At 41.6% G+C, this 19,212-nt stretch overlaps 1 protein-coding gene across 1 annotated transcript in view; it reads right to left on the reverse strand.

The window, feature by feature from the left end:
• tln2b (talin 2b) overlaps positions 1-19,212 on the reverse strand; it is a 56,264-nt gene that overhangs the window by 29,060 nt on the left and 7,992 nt on the right. The window contains exons 2-9 of the mRNA XM_061282118.1: positions 5,889-6,059; positions 5,715-5,812; positions 5,492-5,621; positions 4,601-4,756; positions 4,143-4,285; positions 625-752; positions 334-397; positions 78-182 (exon numbers count right to left, since the gene is read on the reverse strand). Of these exons, the coding sequence (XP_061138102.1) occupies positions 78-182; positions 334-397; positions 625-752; positions 4,143-4,285; positions 4,601-4,756; positions 5,492-5,621; positions 5,715-5,812; positions 5,889-6,024 (960 nt within the window). The 5' untranslated portion in view covers positions 6,025-6,059. The remainder of the gene's footprint in view (positions 1-77; positions 183-333; positions 398-624; positions 753-4,142; positions 4,286-4,600; positions 4,757-5,491; positions 5,622-5,714; positions 5,813-5,888; positions 6,060-19,212) is intronic.

Raw genomic sequence — 19,212 nt, forward strand, 5'->3', positions numbered from 1 at the left:
TATTTATTTATTTATTTATTTATACGTAACTTTTAATACACATTCAGACAAAATGAGTCGATGGACTTGGAGCTTACCTTCACCAGGAAAAAGGACACTCCGTATGTCTGCAATGACCTGGCCAGTTTGACATATTTCACTTTGGCTTCGATCTCGGTCGTCTCACCGCAACTTTTATGATCCTGCGCGCAGAAGAAAATCCAAAGACATGCCATCTAATTCCGAACCACTATTTGTTGTTTTTAATACACACAAATATATAGTAAATCAACTAACACCTTTTATTGTTCGTAACATTCCCTACATCCCAACTAAAGAATGTCGTGTACATACTTGGAAAATCTTCCTCTCCGAGCCTCTTTGCTTGATGTATTCTTTCGGCAGGAATTCCTTCAGGCTGAGGAGAGAAATGGCATTTTTACATGCTTGCTGTTGAGCGACAGGCATTTGCCTCTCACATGAGGTCATTCTTGAGAGAACGCTGATATCAGCCAGCGGGGGAGGAAATAACATACGTAAGGGAAAACACTATCGTACATGCACAGCTGGGAAGTGAATATTTTCAACCGTGTAGGGAAGGAGTGTAATCATTGGAGCTCATGCATCTGATTACAAAATGCTTACTCCAGGAATCCAGGCTTGTGTTTGTGCTCCACGTGGGGTCCAAACTGGATCTGAGCCTGAAACCCTGCAAACTCACAGGCTTTATCAAAGGAGACAGGGTGGGATCCGTTCAATATGTCATCCCTGGCCTGGAGGAGAAACGAGGAAAAGGAGGGAAAATTTCAAGCGGGAGATTTGATTGCAATTGCGCAACGTGCACTCGAGTGTGTACCGAATGCCCCCCCCCCGTGACACAAACGGCGGATAATTGTGTAACCGATCGTCTTCATCCGCTTATCGGAACACACAAAAAAAAAAAAACACACACACGTCAGTCTTTCATCATCCTCCCTTCGCTGATGACTATTAATGAACCCGAATCCATTTTCCAACCGTGTTTTTCCATTAGGCAAAAAGGTGCATTTGGCAATTCCGTTGTCTATTTAGCCAGGCTGTCAACATGAAAATAAAGGCGGAGAAGCTTTTGTTGACATCCTTGAAAGGGTTTTGTGTTGTTCTCTCTCCAGAGGCAAGGCAACTTTTCTCTCTTGCTTTCTAGTTTAGTGCTGCGAAATTAATGCTTCAAAAGATGAGAGCCATTGCAGATAGCGAGAAAGGGCCCGTCGGTGTTTTTAGCATCGGCGGACGAACTCCACTCGTTCTTACGTCTCGTTACTTAAGCCGGACAATTACCGTATTTTGCGGCCTATAAGGTGCACCGGACTATAAGGCGCACCTTCAATGAATGGCCCATTTTAAAACTTTATCCTTATATAAGGCGCACCGGACTATAAGGCGCACCATTAATGCATCATGTCAGATTTTTAATCCAAATCAAATCATTCTCCATTTTATCTTTTTAATTTCAACTTCAGACGGAACAAATTACTTTATAATCATAAAATAATGATCCATAGTCTTTTTGAGTCATGATTCATAGTCTTCAGCGGGCCACTTATGATTGATTTCATGACACAATACTTCGGGCCAGTTTGAATTTAGGAATTTGGTCCATATATAAGGCGCACCGGACTATAAGGCGCACTGTTGGTTTTTGAGAAAATTTTAGGTTTTTAGGTGCGCCTTATAGGGCGGAAAATACGGTAGTTGGCGGCTTACTATAATGAAGACAACAATCTCCTCTTTTCTTCACTTCAGTGCACATTGGAGCACTTCAGCTCTCGTCGACTGGGCGGGATGTTCAAAAATGAGCCCTTATTAGCATAATGCTAGCAGACCAACAGCAACGAATGGAAATATTTCAACCCAAATCAGAATTTTCTCTCGGCAGATGTTTGAAGCGATAAACCTCTCCGGTTGTATGGCTTTTGACCCGAGCTTCAGAAAAGGAAGCGTATGTGGCACAAGGCATCGCAAACGATGACGCAAAGAGCCTGAGGTCAACCGGCCCACTGTGGCCCGGCCGGCACATTGCTGTCCAAATATAGAAATGCTGAAACAGGAATACGTCAAGCAACTGACAGCGGTGCTCGCTAAGCATACTTGCTCGTACGATACACGTTTAAGAGACTCTAACATTCTTTTTGTGAGTAAATATGCTATTTTTTCTCGTTATATCCTTATATTACTTCCATCCCAGTTCAAAATTTTACTTTGACGTCTATAGCCGTCAATGGCAGTGAACTCATAAGATTAAATATTTAAATTTATTCTCATAGTGAATTTATTTTTATCTAAGCACTCCTTTGGAACAATAAATGATGAAGTGTGGAAAAAAAGAAGAAGTTATTCTTAGCTGACAGATTCCAGCAGTAATTCCTCATCTAGCCTAGCTTTTCTAATAAAAGATCTCATCACTAAGAGTTAGCTGTGGGAATTGGCTAAAATTAGCCAATGGAGTGGAAGCTGGAGTAGTTCTCTTAGGTGAACTTATTGCCGTGGTGCTTTATTCTCTTCTCAAGATAAATATATGACCAAGAGGGAGTGGTGAGGGATGACGCAGACACTGGCAGTGTGTCCAGTGTGTGTCGACATTGGACAGAACCATTAAGAAACATCTTAGCTAATCGTTGACTCACCGCAAAAACAACATCTGCATAATCAAGGGTTCTAGAAAATAACACAAATTAGGAATCTTGACGTCAAGGGGAGAAGACAGTGGTAGTGATGACTTGGAAATTGTGGAAGAAAAGAATCACAGTAATGGAGGGCCTGGGGTTTGTTCCATTCGGATAATGATCTCTCTCATCTGGCATTTTTAACACTATGTCCAATTACAGGCTCTTTTATTTGAAGAGTCGGCACAATCTGCCAGCGCGACAATCAGAGTGTGTTGTCGACTATGAGGCGGAGATAAATGGAGAGGGCCAACGGAGAAGCAGGAGTTGTTGCGAGAGGAAATATGACTCTGCGTTGTGAGCGTGATCTCCACGGCGATGTGTGTGATTATGTCACAGTGTGTGGGAGATAGAAAGGGAGTGGACTCATGAACTAGAAGGGAAGGAAGCCTAGGGGGAAGGAAAATATGAGAGATGAGAACAGCAAGCAAGCTAGCTGAAGGAATCATCTGCTTTTCCTCCCTCTTTAGTTTCATGGTCATGCTAATGTTAGCTTGTCGATGCTAAGACTCGCTAATTGTCATGACGCGGACTCGGAAGCGCTAAATTACATGCGTCTGCCGTGACAACGCTTGATTACCTGTTACTGGAGCAGATAATAGCGGTGGACCGCATTTCGTGTTAGCGTTAGCATCAGTGCTTGTGTTAATGTTTGGTATTGACTAGACAGTGTTTATTTAGGGATGAAGATGTCAAGTGGAACCTAAAAACGTTTGCATCATTTGTGAGCCTTAAAATGATTTATCGGACTGTAAGTCAGACTGTTTTTCATATTTCGGCCGGTCCGGCTACTCGGACTTACAATAAAATACACAATCCCTAACACGACAAATGTACTTGAACTTTACTCTCAACCTTTTTCTATTCCTTTAAAGTTTTAAAACTATTTGTTCCACGCATGAGTGTCTTCTGCTTCACGAGTGTCAGTGGGATACTGTTCTCCCCGGGGAAGGAGAGGCTAATGGGAGTGTGCTGATGTGAGCAGAGTGCAAACTCTGATGAGTAGCTAACACCCCTCGGGGAACCCTTCAGTAACTCCAGGGCGCCCGCCGTTTATAAACATTGCTGGAGCCACGCTTCCAGAAAAATAGAAAAAGAAATACGAAAGGGACCAGACGAACGTAGCTGGATGTTCCGACCGAGCTTAACTTGTGAGTCATTAAGTTGTCTGCTCAGATATCCACAAATTACAGTATACATCGTGCCACACGGAATATTAAACACTTCATCAAAGTGTCTGGCAACTTTATTTTCCTGTCTGCCCATGCGGTACTTTAATTGTCTGTTTCTCTGCTAATATGCTACTGGGTTAAAATGGCCTCTCTCATTAAACCACACGGACTGTAAATATCATATTTTCTCTTTGGCTGCGGGGCTTAATACTCAACTCCAATTTGGTGCCATCGCTCGAAGCATGTTGCGTCAATTCGGTTCTGATGGTTGGGTACGTTACGGTCTTACCTGCACGTATAGCAGGTTGAGCTGGACGGGGTCCCTGGAGTCGACATTTTGGTCCGAATAGAAGAATTTGCGGCGAAGCAGCAACGTCTCGCTTTCCTCCACCCCTTGCTCTCTGAAGGTTCTGCTGTGGTCCAGCCAGTTCACTGCCCCAACCAAGAGACATTGCATTAGCCCAAACACTCAAACCTTTTGTGATTTCTATTGTTGTGTGGTGCATGGTTTGTAAAAATAAAGTTGTGGTGGCAACCTTGAAGGTCTTTTGTCCCCTTAACATAACTTTTATTATGACCATGAAACTTTATTATTTAAAAATAACTTTGAGTCCAATAATTAGCTCTCAAAAATAATCGGATGTAGTCTTGAGGGACGGAAACGGACCCTTATACAAATCCGATAATTACGACGGCGTCTGGCAAAAAATCCTCTTTGATAGGCCGCTCCGCTTGGCAGACACTCACAATCGTCATCCGTATGCAGCTTGGCTTTGAGCTTCTCCATCTTCCTCTCGTCTCGCAGTAATAGAGTTCGGTCTTTTCTCAGCGTTCCCATCCCGTCTTCCTTCTTGTCTTCCGACACCTCCTGAATGAGCGAGTACTCCTCGTAGTTGGTAATTCCTGAAAATCAGAACACTTCAGAAAACACGGTCCGCCTCCATCCAGTTCGAGAGTCAATATTTTTGCCTTTACCTATTTTGTGCCCGCTCATTTGTATTTGGGGTTCACAAAGTAGCATTTTGTGATGCCGCAATTAAATTGTTTTTCTGGTCTGGGGATTTTGAACACAAGCTAATACAAAAAACATTTACCGTAATTTTCGGACTATAAGTCGCGTTTTTTTTTCATAGTAGTTCTTGACTTATACGCAGGAGCAACTTATATACATATATATGTTTTTTTTTCTCACTTTTTTGGTCATTTTATGGCTGGTGCGACTTATACTCCGGTGCGACTTATAGTCCGAAAATTACGGTAATTCTAAGCCGACATTTCCCAATATTGCTATTTGCCAGAAGCACGGCGCTCTTAATAGCAACCTATTCAAATTAGTAATGACAAAAGAAAGCAAAAGGAGTTTTTGTCGGAAGAGTCTGGGCCATAGGAGGAATACTTTGTCCTCCTCGTGTGATAAATGCTACCAATTTTCCAAACAAGAGGCGATAAGGACTTTTCCCGATGTAGCAACACTTTTAGTACTTAACAAATGCCGCTGTCCAAGTATAGACCCAACATGTGATAAAACACTGCTATGCATAGGACTAAGAATAAATTCCATCATGAATAATTTAAATGTTGGACGATGGAGGAAAAAAAAAATATTATTAGCCGCAGCAGGAGAGGATGATGACTCACCTATTCGGCTACATATGGTGACGAGCAGCTCCCCGACAGTTTTGGAGTCGTCCACCATGACGGTTTTGACCGCCCCATCGAGCATTTTGATCTTCTGCGGCCTTTGTTTCTTTTTGTACTCCAAAATATCCTGCAAGGCAAAAATGTTTCTCAGCATGTTGGAAAAATTGTAAATCACAGACGTGACAGTTCTCCACCTCACGCCCGTATGACTTAATCTTACTCCGTTTCGTAGCATGTAGTAATCCAGGGTTCTCCCAGACTCCAACCAGATTCCCTTCCTGGGATCATCGTCAGACAGGAAAAGACCATAATCGGAAGCTGAAGAGCAGCACAAAGGGAAGCCGTGAATGCACGTGCGGATAGGAATGAAACATCCATCATTGGGGAAGTTCACCTTGTCCGGATTGGGCTTCTGGAACGCGTTCCCGGATGATCCTGCAGGCGTCGTACACGGGCGTGGATGGCTCAAATTGCATGGTTTTCACCACGTTGCATTGGCGCACGCAGATCTTGAGTGACAGAGCCACCATCTTGGAGGGAAGAATGGCCTCACTCACCTACACACCTAAAAAAAAAATCATCATTTGCATCAGGCTGTGCTATTTTGGGAAATTTACATATACAGGACTGCACATTAGGGGAAATAAATAAATAAGTCAAACTTTAATCAACTTAATTCTAGATTCAGTTCTATTTATAGACAGATGTAAGGTACTGTCTAATAAATAGGAATTTGAATTGAAGATGACATCCATACGCAAGGCACACCTAATTATAAGCAGTGTTGATTTTTTGGGAGAAAATTAAAGGATTCTGATTACACCTTATGGTAAAAAAAAAAAAAGAAAAAAAAGTGATGTTATGCTTTCCAAACATGTGTTGCTCCTTTTTTTAAAGTGTGCCCAGATTAAATTGAAGGAAATGTGAATCACAGAAAAATAAATAATGAAAAAAATATATATAAAAAAAAATAAAATAAAAAAAAAATAATCAAAAGAATAAATCATTTCACGTGTGCCCTGCAGTCATCCCTTCCTGGGAAATTGAATTTGTTATTGTGCACCGCCCATGTGCATGCAGCCCAAAAAACACATACAGGTAAAACTTTCAGCTGGCGAAAAAAAACCAAGTGTAACCTGTGTAATATATACAGGAATAACTGCAGCGAAAACAATGAAAATGACATTCCACCAACACCGCATCATTATTTGCCGCTAGCCTGCTCACTATCCCACAAGCAAGGCTTGACTGTGAGACAAATTAGTGGGTGTTTTGTCACATTCTGCAACACAGGTCAAGCGGCTCAGGGCTTCGGAGACTTATATGGGCAAAAGAAGGGAAGACAAAAAAGAAAAAAGGACCATTTCCCCTCATTAGCTCAAGCCTCTCTCATTCGTGCACTAAAAATAATTGTTTTTAGTCATATACTTCAGCAGCACTTTACAGAATTCATTTCAAAATGAGAAAAGTAGTTAACTTGAGTTATGAGTCAAGCAGTCGACATGGAAAACTACAGGCAGGATTGTTTTTCTTTGGAATTAAAACAATGGTTCATTCTTTTTGGATCATTTTGTGGTGGGGAAAAAAAATTGGTTCTGTCTCAGTGGCATTACTTGTTTGATGAAAAGTCAACAACCAAATAACTTGGGTATCAAGTTCAAACATGTTAATATATTCTTCAGATGGAACAGGGGGAAGAAAAAAAAATCTGACATGATCTCAGCCACTTTTTGGTGCACAGTTCATTAAGGAAATCTTTTTGCGTCAGAGTAAAAAATCTGGAAAACACATCTGCCCTAAAAATAATGAAGTTGTGAATGATGATTGCCTGTCATGCTTCCTTTCCAACATTTTCTTATTTCAAAGTAGAAAGAGACAAGCACGAAGAAAGAGGAGGCAGTGACACAGCGTGAGCTCTCCTTCTTTTTCGCAGAATTGCTAAGAGGCCCCACAGAGTTTTTGTCGCATGCGGTCTTCCGCAGATATTCCATCCAAGAACCGGTGTACGTTTTTCGAATGAAAAACCATGACATACTGCACGGCCAAATATTCACACCATGCAAGGTTACTCGTCATTGTATCCATTGTATTTTACGTTAAGGTTTTATGTCGGCGCACGAATGCGGCGGGAATCACGTGACGAAACCTTGGACGATAATTACGATCTCGAAGCAAGTGGCCGAAATATTTTTCATCAACGTCTTGCTGTAAACACTGTAATAAGAGCAATTTTCCTCCATCAATTTCCATTCTTTTGAGGGTGGGCTGAAGGGTTTATTCCGCCTGACTGTGGGAAGGAGCTTGTCCGTCAGTCAGTCAGTGGAAGGACACATCCGGACAAACACCATTTAGTGATAATCCGTTTTTAAAAAGGGTGTTCCGTTACTGGCTCCCAAAATAGCAGCCAGGTAGAGGAGCGAGCGGAAACACAGAAGCCATCTGGAGAGAGAGAGAGAGAAAAGGCGCTAATGAGTGTACTATCGGTACTAGCATGAAGCTTGATTAGCCCGCCAGTTAATCACGGCCAAGGAAGCGGCTCCGCAGAACATTTCAACCTCTTCTTCTGTTCAGTCCAGAATCCAAAAACTTGGACAACAAAACAGCCTAAGGCAAAAAAAGACACAATGGTCGTTACCATTGCATTACATCACGCTGAAAGCATTTATGGTTCTTATATTCTGAGAAAAGAGACCAAAAAAAAAAAAATGGTGGAGTGTGTGCTCTCTGATAGAAATTGCTTTTCTGAGCTTTGAACATTATTGCTGTCATTAAGTAAACGAGTGCACTGGAAAGAGAAAAACTGCACTGTGAGATTTCGAGCAAAATGATTTCTATTCATTCCAAAGTATAATCATAATATTTCGACTGGGGTTTCGAAATAGTTAAAACACACTCAATTTCCATTGTGAGAAAACCAGTCATTAAATTATAAACAATGAGATAGAAGAGCCACATAAAAAAAAAAACTGTTTTACATCGATAATAGAAGGATTTGATTGACACTGTCAGAGGCGTTAGATGTGTGAAGGCTCAAGACGCAAAATCAACCCTAGCATATTAACGCGTGCCAGAAATATTGGTGTGAACGCCAGTCAAATGACAAGGATTCACACGATTCCAGGGATGACAAAAAAATATATATACCGTAATTTTCGGACTATAAATCGCGTTTTTTTTCATAATTTGGGTGGGGGGGGCGACTTATACTCAGGAGTGACTTATATACATATATATGTTTTTTTTTTTTCATTTCTTTGGCCATTTTATGGCTGGTGCGACTTATACTCCGGTGCGACTTATAGTCCGAAAATTACGGTAGTCAGTTGTATTATCTTGCGTGTTTTGCATGTTAAACGAAGTCGTGGAATTTCATTTCAGACTACACAATACTGTGAGTGTAAATATTGTGGACTGCTCCAATTTTTTTTGCACCACCTCCACACCGTTACATCATTTCCGTAAGGTCATCCGGAGGTCACAGAAGCCACAATATGTATTGATTGAGCAGTAAACAAGCATCTTTGTTCTTTGGATCAAATGTTTTCCTTACGCACTCCGAGCATTGATTACAAAAAGCGGCTCTGGTTGAAACGTCATTTTAACAAGCGGAAAATCACCCAACTTCATCTTAAAAAAAAAAAAAAAAATGATGCAATAATGTTCAAAGAGAGAGCATCGCCATCATGTTAAATGGTTAAAGCGCTCCTTTTTGACTCTTTTTAACATGGTGACAGAGTCCAACAATGGCCTTTTTATCCCTGCGCGATTGAAAGCAAGGTCGGCTTCCTGCGCGCCGACCGCGACTCCCCTGAGGCCGCGATGTCTTTTCAGGAGAAAGCACTCAGGTGGTGAGTCATGTGACTGCTGAAAAATACACACACACATAATAAAAAAAAAAGATATTTCTTGTATTCGGCGATGGAAAGTTTACACCGGCAAGTCGCGTCAAGGTCAGATGTGTTATTTTGATTGGAGCCGCTCTGAAGTTTAATGACCTGCTTTAACAAGCTATCTTTTTTTTTTTAGCACTCGGGGAAGGATCCGATAATTGTATGCAACACTTTGTGTTTTAATCGGTTACCGTGAATATATCTTAATTACGAGCACGAGGCGTGCCTGATTTACGGCAAATAAATAGCAAATGATTATGCGCGCGTTTAACGGCGTCGACGTTAATCAATGGAAGTAGCACGTGAGTCCGTCGAGATATTTTTCTGTCAAGTTGTCTTTAGCACATTAATAACATCAGGGCGGTGTTTATTGTGGCACGCTGATGAAAAAGTGAAGCATTTGCATGCGGCAGTGTACACAATCACTTCAGATGGATTATGATCACTGTTCGTTTTTCTTCGTGCGATCGATGCGGTGCGGAAAGTGCTCGCAAATCTATCTCGGTGGAAATTGTCTTGGTGTTCTTCGTGGAAAATTGCTCAAGTGTTTAGTTGCTATGGGAAACAGATCTGGCCGTGAGGTTCGGTCACAAAAAACAGGTTGGTTTCAAAAAGATTTCTATTGATTACACGGGAAAACAATCGGCTTCAAAAATGTCATCAATCCATGGCTCGTTTTTCTTTTTGAAACGTTTTATTGGAGTTATCCCTTGAGATGAGTACTTTCATTTCAGAGGGGGGTCCAACCTAAAAATCCAATAAACACAACACATCTTTTCCCACAGTCACACAAGCAGTCAGTGATGGCTCAAATGGGCTCAGGCAGACTTTTCCAATCAAATGGAGCTTTACAGTTAAAAGCACAATTTTCTTCTTTATTGTGCGAACGAGAAGGATCTCATGTACTTTGTATCATGTATTGCTTTAATGAGAAAAAAAAAAAAAGCAGAAAGACGGCAGACAATGAGAATAGCTTCCATATCTGGGCGTTATTTTATATGATGTGTCATACAAGTACAACTCAAGACAAACCTAGCATGAGTATTCTAAATAATAATATATTCATCACGCCGTCTGTCTATTATTTAAATTAATAAACTCTAGCTAGAGTAGGAGGGCTGCACATTGAACAGCAATATGAATTAGAATTTAAATTAGCATTAGCGACAAGCTCCTATAGTCGTTCAACATCAACGGAGGGTTGCGCCGCTGTGAGAGTGGTCATTACTACCCAGGGCTGAAGTAACGTTAAATCGTACAATCCTTCAGCCGCCCCGCTTGTCCTTTTCAAAACAACATTTTCAAATTGTTCTTGGTGGTACGACGACACCAACCGCTTTGCTCTTGGGCTCCGCACTCTGCTGTAATTCAATTTAAAGGGTGAAGGTACGGTCAGAAATTATGAATGTCGCCCTTGTCATGAGGAAGGAGAGAGCAGCGTCGTCTTACACTAAAAATATCCAGAAAAGTGGAGCATCCCCATAGCAGAACTCTTTCAAAAGGATTCACAACCCAGTCAGCACAATGAATGGGACTCTTTCTCTCTTGTGGCATTGACTAATATGGAACGGCTGATAAAATCGTTTGTATTGATTCTCGTCCTAACTTCCAAGAGCAAGATGGATAGATAGATCAAATATGATGATAAAAGGCACGCACACACACAATAAAGAGATGACTATTATTGAAGCGGTCCAGCTGTCTTACGACACACGCGATTTGTACCGGCTCTAATTCGGAGATTTTGACAAATGTGCTTCCAAATTGCTAGAGATGGAGACGGCTCCTCGAGGATGAACGCTCCATCCGCCTGACGTCACGCAAACGTTGCCAGTGACGGAGAAAAAAAACAATCCCCATCTAAATCTTGAATTACTCAAATGCATTCACTGTTGCCTATGAATACAGTCATTTTAATGAAGTATTCACGGATTGAGCCTGTTCATTTACGTGTGATTAATTCAACTATCAATACAGGAATAGCAGAAATTAACTGAAAGACAGCCCATTATCATAATGACAGTTAATTTGAACGCGATAACATCAAAACTTCACGCTAGCTAGCTAGCTAAAGAATATGTGGCTATAACGCTACTAGGGATGGGCGAGAACTATAAATTGTATACCGTAATTTTCAGACTATAAGTCGCACCGGAGTATAAGTCGCACCAGCCATAAAATGCCCCAAAAAGTGAAAAAAAAAACATATATATGTATATAAGTCGCTCCTGAGTATAAGTCGCCCCCCCCCACCCAAACTATGAAAAAAAACGCGACTTATAGTCCGAAAATTACGGTATATCAGAAGTACTGCTGGTATTTGTACTTAATGTTGGTGACTACTCAAGAATTGGGTCGTCATCTTGTATCGGTCTGATAAAAAAAAGGAATGGAACGTCGCTACTTTTAGCAACAAGCTAACATTAGCACCTCCCCCAAATACAATACTTGACACCTTCTCACTTTTCCTATTAGCAAAATATCAGTGCAAATTTCCAATACACACTTGACACAGATATTAAATCCCTTCACATAGCATTTTTTTTTCCTTTCCACAAATGCCACTTACTGCAAATATTGCACATAGCAGGAAAGCCCACCGGCTCTGGTCACTATGTGCCGTAATGATGAAGCTTAGTTGCTCAGCGGGGGGCTGTAAAAGCTTCCCCAACAATATTAGTTTTATGACTTATAGATACAGATCAGCTTTCAGCTGTCATCATCACATTTACATTAAATGCGGTCCGTCGGTCTTAATCAGGTTTTACTTAACGCTATATAATTATTGTCTGTGAAAAGGGCGTCTCAAAATGAGCAAAATACACACTTTGAAGCAGAATAATGTCAGATGCGCCAAAGAAAGAACATGCGGAGGACATTTACATAAACCAGACCGATTCCTCTGCCAAATCTAATTAAACTAAACCACTTGACTGGCATGTTACTCAAGCTGGATGTGAGACACAAGCAATTTCCGGGTGATGCACAACAATCCATAGATGCAATAATTAAAATGCTACAGACAGAGCATGGAAAGATTAAGAGCTTTCAAGAGACGATTGTTAATACTTGATGGTAATGAATGCAAAAATATACTGTACATGTAAAAGGCAGTCATTCTTGCTCAGGAGCAATTTTCAGCCTGTTCGCAGGTGAGGGATTTCATAAATAAAAAAACAATGCGCTACAATTATGTTAATGGGAATGTGGAAGGCTTTTATGCCTAGCTGCTTTATATCGGGAGTAAAAAAAAAAAAAAAGTGCTGCGATATGCTTAACATGTTAGCATGTGATTTAATATTTGTATTAAAGGGCTTTTTTTTTTTTTATATATATCCCTGCTGCAATTTAATAAGAAACAGCCAAACAATGTGTGGCAAAATTCTAAGAAAAAAATTGAATCAAAAAAGCCTTGTGCCTCAATAAAAGAGCTTTTATTCTGAAAATCAATAGCCCGATAAATATGACAATCAATATGCAGCGTCAACTATTTTAATCACCAATCTCCAAACGCAAATCAATTCGTCGGCCAAATAGGAGTGAGATGACTGAGCGCTCATGTGCACGTACGTCTTCAGGTTCCCACCAACTCGACATTCCGCCTGAAGAGTCACGACCTGTAAATCAGGTGACTCCAATCTCCCGCCGTCCGTCCGGGCAACGAGCCCCCCCGCCCCCTTTTCTTTTCCCCCTTCACCGAGTGAACTACAACCACTTTAGTATCACGAGCAGCGGAACACAACGTAGGCTGGCTGTGTGCGATACACTCCGGGACTTTATCAGCAATTTATATCTGCCACTATGCTGAGCTGAAAGCCACTTGCTTAAAATTTAGCAAAGTCAGCAAATATACATAAAATATAAAAATCAACACAAACTTAAATCTGTTGTCGGTGAGGTTGAGAGCACTTAGTGGGAGGTTCAACGAGAGGCCATGTTTTCGGACCAGTTTCCAGCTCAGTGGCTCGATCCTCGGTTGCTATGGCTGCCGTCGTGCCCACCTTTTCCTGGACTTATAAGGTAGGACAGCAGCGGGGCCGGCTGCTTGGAGGGCCACATGGATGTGGAGCACATATTTCACCAAGTGGCGGCTTCTAAAAGTCAGTCAAAGACCCTGACAATGTTTCGAGTTCTTTTTTTTTGTTTGTTTTTTTTCTGTGCGCAGTCGAGAATTCATCCGGAGGGCCTCTCAGCCATCTTGTCAAAAAAAGTACATGGATCTGCTGAGTAGAAAAAGTGTTTGAGGGGGCTTGATTTTCATCCACTTTGATAGAGTGTGCCATTCTGGAATATTATAAGCAGCTCTGTGTAAAAAAGTGTCACTTCACTTTGACTTCTTTGGTGAAAGTTCAGCGGAAAATTCAATCGGCATTTTGCCCTTTAACGGACGCAGATTTGAACATAAGCGGTTTTCATTAACTTGGACCATAAATGTTTTCTTCTCGTAATAATAAACCAACCCATCATTGAGGCTTCAAAACTTCAACACTCAAACATCGTGTGTGTCACTTGGCAGCTTTGTAAATGTCCCTCGGGTGACAACGAAAGGCACCAAAGGATGACGTGTTCACAGTGGCTGAAGAAAACATTGACAGAGGTAAACAAAAATTGAAATGCGCCTCGAGTCACAATTCATAATGCACCAATTTGTCACGGCTTCCGTACCCTGCTGCGCATCGTTTCCCGACGATTCCAAAAAGTACGCCCATTTCCTCCAATGATCATAGCGGTCGGACCGGTTATGTTAAATTATGCGTGACGACGACTGAAGAAACCTTTAGAAATGCCGCCAAACGTGTTAGGGATGCTGCCGTGCTTAGTTAAGAACACAGGCGGTATTCCGTTCCATGTCAACCGGTTGCCATAGCAACTCGGGGTGAGGATAATAAATAGATCAGGTGGCTTTTTGTTGCAAAGAATATCGGTAAACAGAGTGGCTAATCAATGACGTTCTGGAGTTCCTCGACAATTCTCTCATTGATCACGGAAGACCTTTTCAGTCGTGAGATACTCCCACTGGACACTTTATTAGGTACACCAAACGGCACAAATCAGGATTATATTAAAGGGACAGTGCGCAGGTGAAAGACTGCTAGCAAGATTTGAATGTAGCATCACCCTACCAGACTCTTGTCTCCTATCCAAAGCCACGTGGGCCTACAAAAACTAAAAGTGATGTGATTCTAACGCTAAATGTTTTCAGTTTGAAGTCTTCATTTCACAGTAAAGTCCAAATCTAATTGAGATAAGTTAATAATTCTATCTGAGATCTGTCCAATTCCTTTGGTTGAACTTTGCTGCTAAGAAGATGTGGATATTCTGGAAAGATGCTGTCTGCAAGATGATTGACAGTCACGACTCTGCCCGCTGATTGGTTGTTTTTCCTCGGGCGCTGCAAAATCTAGTGGTCCTGACAGTTCAAATAAAAAAAATAAAATAAAAATTGCAAACTGACTCTTGAAGTATACCCCGAGGAAGAACAAAAACATTTCACAATGACTTTAACACTGCAAGTTGGACATCAAGAACCCAATAGTGGATTTTCTACAAACAAAAGGCGGCCGAAGTTGATCATTAGAAGCAGCCGCTCAGCCGGCCGGCCGGCCAACGCTTGAGTGAGAGGTTCTCCATCTCACAGGGGAAGTCTAGAGGAAACAAACCCGCGGGCAAAATGATCCTCAGTTCCACTCTCTCTTTAACCTGATTACTGTAACGAGCTGAGTGACCGACCGGTGGATGCACGCCACACAAACATGCTGCATTCACTCACGGCTGAAAGCACGGCTCTGTTGTATATGTCAAAATATGCTTATTTTTATTTCATCAAAAAAAAGGACCTTGAAAATGACGCAGCTCGGCATTTAGTTTAATAAGTATTAAAAAGAGCGGGGATCGTGTGTGTGTGTGTTGGGGTCAATCGCCCCAAATTAAAATAGACAAATAAATACATATTTAAATACAACGTATTTTTGGAATATGCAATTTTTTTTTTTAATTTGTTTCTATACTTTAATATATTCATATACAAATATGAAACTAAAAGAGAATTGGAAAAGAATCAAGTCTTCTATTTATCCTCTTGTTTTTTTTTGTACTTTTCATAATTGATGGCACACATGTTGCTTAAATATATAAATATAATGTGAGCAGATCCACACGGAGAAGTCAAAGGCCTTGCTCAAGGTCACTCCTGTTGCGGTAAAGGGGAAGGGGGGGGGGGGGGGGGGGGGGCTACTTTTTCACTCGCACCCTCCAATTTGCTCCATGCTTGACGGTGGGATCGATTGCAGAGCCAGGTGACCCGGCAGCCGTCGGGGAGTGTGGAATGATAAAGACCTCCGACCCTTTTTACCCCTGTAATGTCGGAGTAAAATGAGACTCAAGAGCTTTAAAAGGAGCCAATTGTTTTTAGTGGGCCGTTTCATGCATCTGTCTGGTTCATGCTTGACGGGCTTAATGAAGCACAACTAACGACAGTGTTTGCTGGCCTGCCTGCAGTGTATGTGAAACAAACCATGTTGAATGAGATGCCACGATTATTAGGAGCGGCCCTCTCGCTCCTCGATACTTGAATTATTTTTTTGTACCGAGCTGGGAAGCGTGTAGGGGATGTCATTCAAATTCAATCCATCTGACAAGGCTACGATCATCTGACAGGACCACCGCCTGTAGCAAGGAACCAACGTAGTAGCTCGCGTTAACAAGACAAAGATACTTTGCAAAAACAGCAGCATCATTGACCACCACCTTGTCTTTGACTTCCATTTAATTCCGAGAGTGCTGTCTCTCTCCAGCTTCTTCTAATCTCTCCTTTTCTTTTTTTTTTTGGCATCATCAAGTAATCAAGATGCAGCCACCCAAGGAGCAGCACTGAGAGAGTGGCAGAAAATGAAACCATTGTGGTGTGTCCTCACTGGGTGTTATTTCATGGCATGGCACGGGCACAACAGATGTAGCTGTAAAGCAGATTTATGAAAGCATAACGCTGGAAAGAGCCCAGCGCTAACTCGGAGCTTCATAGTGGCAGATGATGACGCTGCTGCTGCTCCTGCTGGGGTCTGTCATTTAGATTGACGTGCCTTGTATCAGCGGCAGTAGCTTGTGTGCTTTTAACCGATTACTACGATATTCACGGCATGGAACCTGAAGACACGCTTTACCATGTGAAACAAAAATAGCCTCCGGGAAAAAATGTCGGGAAAGGAACTATCAATTGGTTGGTGTTATTAGTATGCTCCTCCGCAGTCCCGTCATGCTACACGCTGATGAATTTTTTATACGAGATGGAGTCATTACATAAAAGGTGGTTGATTTTTATTAATGGACAGTTTTCATTTGAAATGATGTGCTTTTTGTGTCTGAAAATGACCGTATTTCCCGCACTATAAGGCGCCCCTTCAGTGAATGGCCCATTTTAAAACTGTCCATATATAAGGCGCACTGGATTATAAGGCGCACCTTCAATGAATGGCCTATTTTAAAACTTTGTCCATATATAAGATATATACATTTGGCCCGCGGCCCGGACTTTGGACACGCTTACTGTAGTGGCTCAATATTGGTCCATATATAAGGCGCACCTGATTACAAGGCGCACTGTCAGCTTTTGAGAAATTGGAGGTTAGGTGCGCCTTATAATGCGGAAAATACGGTAAGCATTTTTCTTTCCATCCAAAATGAAAATAACCCGGTGGCACTTTTGAAACAGAATCACAGATGACATCACGCTTGAGACGAAAGACACGTCCACATTCCGGTAATGGCTCAAAAGTGTCTTGACGAAAAATGGAATGAGTTATCGACAGATGAAATTAACGACAAATGTTTTAGACAAGGGCATATGTCGAGTGAAGTTATATGCATTAAACTCGAAGTGCTTTTCTCTCAAGCAAAGCGAAGCCAACTTTTGATTAAACTCTCCTTTAGCATGCTAAGTAAAAGCACATCAGGGCGGCCGCGTTTAAGGGCGGCGCGGGTCGGCCACGAGAGAGACGTGGACGTACCTGCCTTTTTCGCGTTTGCTGAAAAACAGTGATTCCGAATGATTAGTTCCGCACTCTGTGGGGACTGGAGGCGGATGTGTAATTCTATTAGTCCTGTATGGTTCATCTCCAGAGGGAGAGACATGTGCAGGCCTTGTATTGGAACATTGTAAATCATTACCGCTGTTGCTTTCACTTAGAGATGGGCTCATTTGCAATTATTTTTTTTTTAAAGCCGGCGACTGTAGGCAGGTGAGCTATCCGAGAAAACACACCGGGCGGGATGTTTGTGGAGACGGATATTTTCTAGTGGATTGTGCTATTAAAATAATTGTGCTTGATTTGTGCTTTGGTGGCATTCTACCCTCAAAAGGGATCTGATTCACTCCATCAAAACATTTTAGATGAGGCATCCATTTCACTTTCCAACAATGGCTAGGCTCCAAGAAATACATATAAATGATAATAAATGCACTTCTCATCCTTTCTCCATGATCATAAATGCCAGAGATTACGCTAGTCATCGAAAAATAACGTCATTAATCCCTCATGTGACAGGCTAGCATTTGATACTAGATCAAACCGGGCAGGGATGAACACAATGAAACATGTCGGAGGAAATGTCTAATCAGCTACTTCAAACTGAAAGCGAGCGGCTGTTTTTAAAAGACATTTGACCCCAAACAAAGGAGGGAGCAGCAAACAGCTGTCGGAATGTGACATGTTCAACGTAAGACGTAGAGTAGAAGACAGTTTAAAAAAAAAAATGAAATCATCTACACAGGCAGGAACATGTTTCTATATGTATCTTTTTAAATGCAGCATTCCACTATATCAACCCGCCTTCTCTTAGCAGAGCTTTAAAGTAACAACAAATTCCCCACGAGGAAAGAAAAAACTTTCACTTTGAGAGAAAAAAAAAAAAACTTGAGCAGAACCAGACTTGGGGTGGGGCAGCTATCCACAACTCAAGTAGCTAGCTAGCAAAATAGCGTAATCATTCAATAGCTTTAGCATCCAATAGCTATAGCATTCCATAGCTAACCTTTTGTCAAAAAAACAAATACACCACACATCCACGAATTTGATGGAATTAGTTTCAATAGGACTGAAATAACCACACCGTATTCCTCACCCACACCAACTACAGTAAATTTATTTCTTGTGTGAGGAAGCGTGAACAGAACTTCCACCACGCAAGTATGAGGATGTGCCTGGAGGTGCTTGGAGAATCTGACAAGATGCCAGATACAACCGAGTCCTTGAATCACTGACCTTTGGTCTTCCCATCTCGCTAAGAAAACAGCAGTTGCTACAATCCCATACAAAAAAGATCTCCGGCTACGAAACCATTCATTAACCCGATTGACATTTGTGACACGTCTCTTGATAAAACACGTTTTTGTGCGATTTCCACGCAGCCGATCAGAAATTAAATTCCATTCATTCATCTATGTATTTTCACTTCCCGCAACAGTTGCGGTGTCCCAATACTTTTGATGCACATAAGACAAAATGGCTCACATTTGCAGGATAATGCATCATCGTACACAGAATCCCGTCCACTCTTGTTGCGCGGTGTCGGAAAGGCAATTTATCACGAGAACAACGAGCACTTGTGTTGATGCCTCGCTGACATCCAGCAAACATCGCAGTGATAAAGATGAAATACTTTGACCTTGTGTACATTTCCCGGCTTGGCTGAATGACGTTTTTTTATTTTTTTATTTGGTAACAGTTCCACACACGTTTCTCACCAGCGTGAATCACTGTCGCCATAGAATAGCCGAGGGGGAGAAATTAGAGCACGTAATGGAAAGGGAAACAATGATGTCTATTTTTGTCC

Source organism: Syngnathus typhle, linkage group LG7, assembly GCF_033458585.1.
Source record: "Syngnathus typhle isolate RoL2023-S1 ecotype Sweden linkage group LG7, RoL_Styp_1.0, whole genome shotgun sequence".
In the NCBI taxonomy this organism is placed as follows: Eukaryota; Metazoa; Chordata; class Actinopteri; order Syngnathiformes; family Syngnathidae; genus Syngnathus; species Syngnathus typhle.